Source organism: Halyomorpha halys, unplaced genomic scaffold, assembly GCF_000696795.3.
Source record: "Halyomorpha halys isolate HHAL.00 unplaced genomic scaffold, Hhal_1.1 Scaffold145.1, whole genome shotgun sequence".
Taxonomy (NCBI): domain Eukaryota; kingdom Metazoa; phylum Arthropoda; class Insecta; order Hemiptera; family Pentatomidae; genus Halyomorpha; species Halyomorpha halys.
The window spans coordinates 45,867-52,384 of NW_027115461.1; the positions used below are offsets into that span (position 1 = coordinate 45,867).

Sequence of the window (6,518 nt, forward strand, 5' to 3'; positions counted from 1 at the left end):
CCCAGTCAAAGATAAAGGATAACCTAAAGAAACGAGTAACCTCCAGCATTCGTAACTTGGAGTCCGAGAATTGGGGGAAAAGCTTTCCAAGCTTCATCAAGTCCCATACTGCCTCTTGGTTTGTTTCTGGTATGACGGGTTTGTTTAGGTGTGGAGAGAAGAACTAAACAGGGTGGGGGCGAGTTCTCTCTCCTAGAGGCAAACTCATCTTAGATCCAATGTACCAACTCCATTCCTATGATGGCATTGTGATAGCAAATCACTCAGGCTAAACTAAAGGAAAAGGGATGTATGACTATGTATGGATGTTCTTGCATAAGTACAAATGAAATAAAAAAATATATTTTATTATTTATAGCTGATTAACATAGATTCAAACCGTTCTTCTTCTGTTCTAGGAGGGTTCAAACCTTTACGCAAGCCTTCTCCTCCGGATGAGTCGCTGAAAAATGATAGTCAATTTAATTTATAATAAATGGATGACTATAATAAATGGATGACTATAATTAATGGATGACTATAATAAATGGATGACTATAATAAATGGATGACTATAATTAATGGATGACTATAATAAATGGATGACTATAATAAATGGATGACTATAATAAAAGGATGACTATAATAAATATCACACACAAATACTCACAAGTTATAGCAGCATTGATCCAATCAATATAGGCATACACATCGGTATTTACTGCTGGTTTCGCACTGGCGCACTCCGTGTCACCATATGACACCAGAGCAACCTGTGTATACCTGTTGCTGTCTGGGTCGAGATAAACCAAAGGACCACCAGAGTCACCCTAAGGAAATGAAGAAAACTATAAAAATTAATCCTAGCTCGCTTCAGAACGGATGTTTTGATATTATTCAATGTGAAAATATTTCTCCTTATTTTAACAGAAATCTTAATCTTCCAATTTTAACAAAAATAATATTTCTCGTTCCATAATTTTAATATTTTTCTTTTGCGAAGATTGAATGAAATATTATAAAACTAGAAGAAATGCTTTGCTATTGTTATATTTTTAGAATTTATGTACCATACAACAAAGTCATCGAGTGGTTGATGTCATATCTTCCACATTGGAGCGCGGTATATACTGCACGGGAGTCTTCCTCGATGTTGAACAAGCTTTTGATCGAGTCTGGCATCCAGGTCTGCTCTATAAACTTCGTCAATTCCTACCCCCGACATATTTCCTTATAATCCGCTCCTACCTCACTGATAGAACCTTTAATGTAAATCATAACCTAGACTACTCATCTCTCTTATCTCAGTCCGCCGGCGTTCCCCCAAGGTAGTTTTTTTTTTTTTTTTTTTTTTTGGCCAAGACTCCCATTGGAGTCCTATATTGCCTAACCATGGTTGGGGGTCAAAGTTCTTCATTTTGTGGGACCGCCACTCAATGAAAAAAGTCGACGTCTCAGGCCGGATTCGAACCGGCACCGCCAATAGACATCAAATTGGTAAGACTTTGTCTTAACCACTGAGCTATGGGCGGACCAAGGTAGTATCTTAGCTCCCATTCTTTATACGGTTTATACAGCTGACATCCCAACCCACCCTAACACAGTCCTAACAACATACGCTGACGACACATGTATACTTTCTGTAAACAACGACCCAACTAATGCATCACAAACACTACAGGCACACATAACATCTATTGATGAATGGTGTAAAAACTGGAGAATCAAAATAAATCCTGACAAATCCCACCAGATCACCTTTACTCTCCGTCGTAAACCTCTCCCCTCCTGTCCTACAGTATCCTTTCTAAATACACCACTAATGCCAGTTGAACAGATTCGATACTTAGGACTCCATCTTGACAAGAGACTTACTTGGAATCCACACACAAGACTGAAACGACAAGAAACCGCTCGTAGATTCCGATTACTTGACAAACGCTCAAATTCTTCCCGCACCCAATCGTTACAATCCAAAATCCTTGATGCTCCTTATCACGTCACAAATAAACTCATTCACAAAGACCTTAACATCCCATTCGTTGCAGATTTGACCCAAAACGGATATGCGTCTTTTCATTCCAAACTCCTTAACCATCCTAACCCATTAATTCTTAATCTTTCATCCTTAACAATCCCCGATAATCCTCCGAGGCGTCTGAAAAGAAGATGGCCACAGGACCTTCTAATTTAAATTAATGTTTGAAGTACCACCAATGGGTGGTTCCTTCCCAAGAATTTCAAGTGTATATGAGACATACTACATATTTACCTATTGTATTATTTTATACAGTTGTAAATTACATTAAATAAATAATTTTAAAAAAAAAGACTTTATGTACATTAATTGAACACTATTGAAACTTTGATATCAATTAATATGTAGATGAAGTGATAAGATGGTAACTTTGGTAACTTAAATTCTAACAACAACTTCGCTGTATGATCGTCAATATCGGTCCGATTTAATCGATATTTTCTTATATTTTTAGACAATTTGATTATCTATGATATTGTCATATATATTGTGAGATGGCAACACTGCGTGGGCAACACTGACGAGCGGGAGAGGAGAGAAGGCTTCTTTGTTCTTAAAAGGAGAGTGATGATAATAGTGCAAGTGTATAATTGTTCCACTTTGGTGGAAGGTGTATTAATTCTTTTTATGGGTATATGACTGGATAAACTCTTGTTGACTTCTGAGTTGTGAGGGACCTTTTTTTTTATGATTGAAATTATTGTCTAACTCGATAATGTAAGTGTATTTAAGCCAATATAATATTGAGATATAATGGTATTGTTCATTCTTTATCTCTCTTATTTTTCCATTTAAAAAACTATTAGCCCCCTGACATATATAGTCGATAAAATATTACTATTTTTATATAACAACTCTCACTGTGCTTAACTATTAGTACTGTATTGAAACTATTCAGACCCATCAAATTGTAGTACAAGATCTTTTAGGGGTGAAATGAAGTTGATATTCAGCACCTCGAGAAACCCTCAAATACGAATTTTCAAAAAAATCGTAAAATGAAATATTTTGGCCCAAAATTTTGAAAAATATAATTAACTCAAATGACTCTACCAATCTACCTTAAACATGGCAGTGGCTTAGGGCTCTATAAACTGGATCAAATAAAACAAATTAGAACCGGAGATATAAAATAGTACGTTTGAAAAGTTGTTCCTTATTTGAAACTAATATTTCGTCCTTATAAAGAGCATTATTAAATCTAATTTTTGTCAAAGCAGATTAATAGAGGAGACAATGTGATTTCTAAAGGTTGTGCTAAGGTAGGAATCGGGTAAAATACAAAGGAGTTGAAAAATAAGGCCAGGATATAATCTTTCAGGGGAAATCCTGGATATTAACAAAAAGCTCCATGACAACCTGATAAACGGTATGCCAATGTATAAAGTACCATCTAATAAATATTGATTTGTATATATAATACATAATTTTATTTACTTTTTCACTGCCACAGATAAAGCAAGAATGATTAAAAGCCAAAAGTTTTTTTTTGTCTGGAACATTTCATAATACACTATAATGTACATAACAACAATTACCAACATAACAATTATTACAGACTCATTAAGCTCGTTAAATGGTTTAGATTGTATGTATCCAGAGCACCCGAAAATTTCCTCCATCATTTTTTACTTAAACGCTCTACATATGGGTGTCAACTACTTTTATATGGGTTCCACTACTATTCCTTAACAACCAACCGATTCACTTATATTCTACAATAAAAAACCTTGGTGTCACCTTTGATCAACACCTCTCCTGGAATAACCACATTTCCCAAATCACACGTAAATCCATAACTGTACTCAAACAATTCCTAAAATTCCGTAATTCCATTCCTCAGAATACTCGTCAGCTCCTAGTATCCTCTCTCGTCTTCCCCCACTTCGACTACGGATCCTTGGTGTATGGAGGGCTATCTGCAGGACTAGAGCTGGGAATGAAGAGACTCATGAATTGCTTTGTAAGATTTATCTTTGGGTTCCCTAGGCGCTCTCAAGTCTCCCGTTGGTATTCCGAGTTGAAGTGGCTCTATCCAATCTCCCGAAGGCAATACCTCCTTGGTGTTTTTCTATTCCAAGTTCTTAACATCAATGAACCTACCTATATCCTTGATCTCCTCACTCTTCGTTCATCCATCCACTCATTAAACACCAGATCCCATCCGAATGATTTATATACGCCCTCCTATAGAACCTCCTTCTTTAGCAAATCCTTCGTCATACGTGCAACCTCCCTCTGGAATTCTCTTCCTATCTCCATTCGCCAGTCCTCATCCATTCTTTCCTTTCAACAACACCTATTCCTTCTTTTATTGAATAACCAAACCTCCACATCTTTGTAATCAAATAAATAGGCATCTATTGATTAACATTATAAACAGTAGTAAAGCCAATATACCAATGTAATTTCATTTTACTATCTGAAAATTTGTAAACGCTAGCCAGATAAAAATTTCACTATATGAACCATGTATTTATTCTTAGGGGACATATGTCCCAGAATAAAATTATTTTTTTCATTCATTCATAATTTTAACGATATGCAGCCTTGAACGAAAAATTAATTTTTTGTAACGTTTTTAAATAGTCATCATTTTTATAACTATAGTTAGCAGTCACCTATTGTTACTATTAGCTATAATCCTCATTAAAGTAATCTAAAATTAGGGTATAATAACCCCTTACTCCATGCCTCATGGACTAATAGTTTTACCTTGTTTTCCCTGAAGCTGAAATTTGTCTTATTAATGAGGACACCATATAAATGTTTATAATAATTATAATAGTATACCAACACTGCATGAGTCCTTTTTGTGAGCGTATGTACATAACTGTGTATTTTGCTTGAGCAAGTACCATGACTGCCTGCAACTAGTTGGGGGGATAACTTGAAGATCCACTTCTCGAAGGCGGTTAGCGTTGCCTAATATAGGATTGTTTTTGGTCAATCCCCAACCTGCAATCGATAGGGTTATGTAATTACCCTTATTTTATTATTATAAGATTAAAATGATAATCGATTATTACTTTATACGATTAAAATGATAATCGATTATTATTTTATAAGATTACAGTAATAATAAATTATTATTTTAAAAGAATAGAGTGATAATCGATTATTAGTTTATAACATTACAATGATAATCTAATATTATTTTATAAAATTACAGTGATAATTGATTTTTAGTTTATAAGATGATAGTGATAATCAATTATTATTTTATAAGATTATAACAATAATTGACTATTAGTTTATAAGAAGACAATAATAATTGATATTTAGTTTATACGATTACAATGGTAATCTATTATTAATTTATAATATTACAATGATAATCGGTTATTACTTTATAAGATTATCATGATAATCTATTATTAGTTTATTAGATTACATTGATAATCTATTATTATTTTATAAGATTAGAATTATAATAGATTATTATGTTCTAAGATAACAGTGATAATCAATTATTATTTTATAAGATTATAATGATAATCAATTATTAGTTCATAGGATTATGATGATAATCAATTATTAGTTTATACGATTAAAATGATAATCAATTATTATTATATAAGATTATGATGATAATTGATTATTATTATATAAGATTATGATGATAATCGATTATTATTTTAAAAAGGTACCTATGACTTTGATGTATTCACCGACCAGATTTATTTTCCTGTTGGGAAGACATACTGGAGAGACATAGCTGTTGAATTCAATTTTATTTGCCGTGACCAGAATCGAAATGTCATCAGCAACACTCTTATCATCGTCTCTGTATCCCTTGTGTTGAATTATCTTTGCTATTTTGTACGTTTTTTTATGCCAGTTTACTGAAAAATAAAAATGGAGTTAGTTTAGTTCTTTTTAGGAGCTAGCTATATCGAAACTACTAAACCTACGAAGATAAACGTCATAAACTACTTTATAGCAGCTTTAATTTGACTGCTAATGGACATATGTACGTCTCATGGTTCATGATATAAAGTTTTCGCAAAACACATAACCTAGTATATGCCAAAAAAATTTGCTTTTCAAAAAACTGTATATCACGAACTATTGAACTTAAAAAGCGTTTCTAGGGCTCATATTTCTGCAAATATATTCAACTTTAAATGATGTCCTATTAGGTTTTCTAGTGCTGTAGGTAGTTTCAAAGTTATGGAGCTCCGAATGAAAAATTATTTTTTTCAACATTTTATAAACAGCCGCCATATTTTATTCTCATTAACTATACATGGCAGACTCATCAATTTGGACTAGTAATTATTCATAGTTTACATTAAAGTAATAAAAAATTGGGGCGGAATAACTGACTTTTTCTCCTCTTGAGACCCATTTGAATTTAATGAGACTTTGATCAGACAGTTCTATGGGGAAAGGTTGTATTGATATGGAAATTAAAAAAAAATTAACTAAATAAATCAATTTTATATCCAAATCCGTCTCAACACTTTATTTATTCATTTGTCCAACGTTTCGGCCTTTC

At 33.1% G+C, this 6,518-nt stretch overlaps 1 protein-coding gene across 1 annotated transcript in view; it reads right to left on the reverse strand.

Moving 5' to 3' along the window:
- Positions 1-326: 326 nt before the first annotated feature.
- Positions 327-6,518, reverse strand: part of LOC106678485 (chymotrypsin-1) — a 10,733-nt gene continuing 4,541 nt past the window's right edge. The window contains exons 4-7 of the mRNA XM_014417005.2: positions 5,668-5,862; positions 4,815-4,975; positions 650-809; positions 327-442 (exon numbers count right to left, since the gene is read on the reverse strand). Of these exons, the coding sequence (XP_014272491.1) occupies positions 405-442; positions 650-809; positions 4,815-4,975; positions 5,668-5,862 (554 nt within the window). The 3' untranslated portion in view covers positions 327-404. The remainder of the gene's footprint in view (positions 443-649; positions 810-4,814; positions 4,976-5,667; positions 5,863-6,518) is intronic.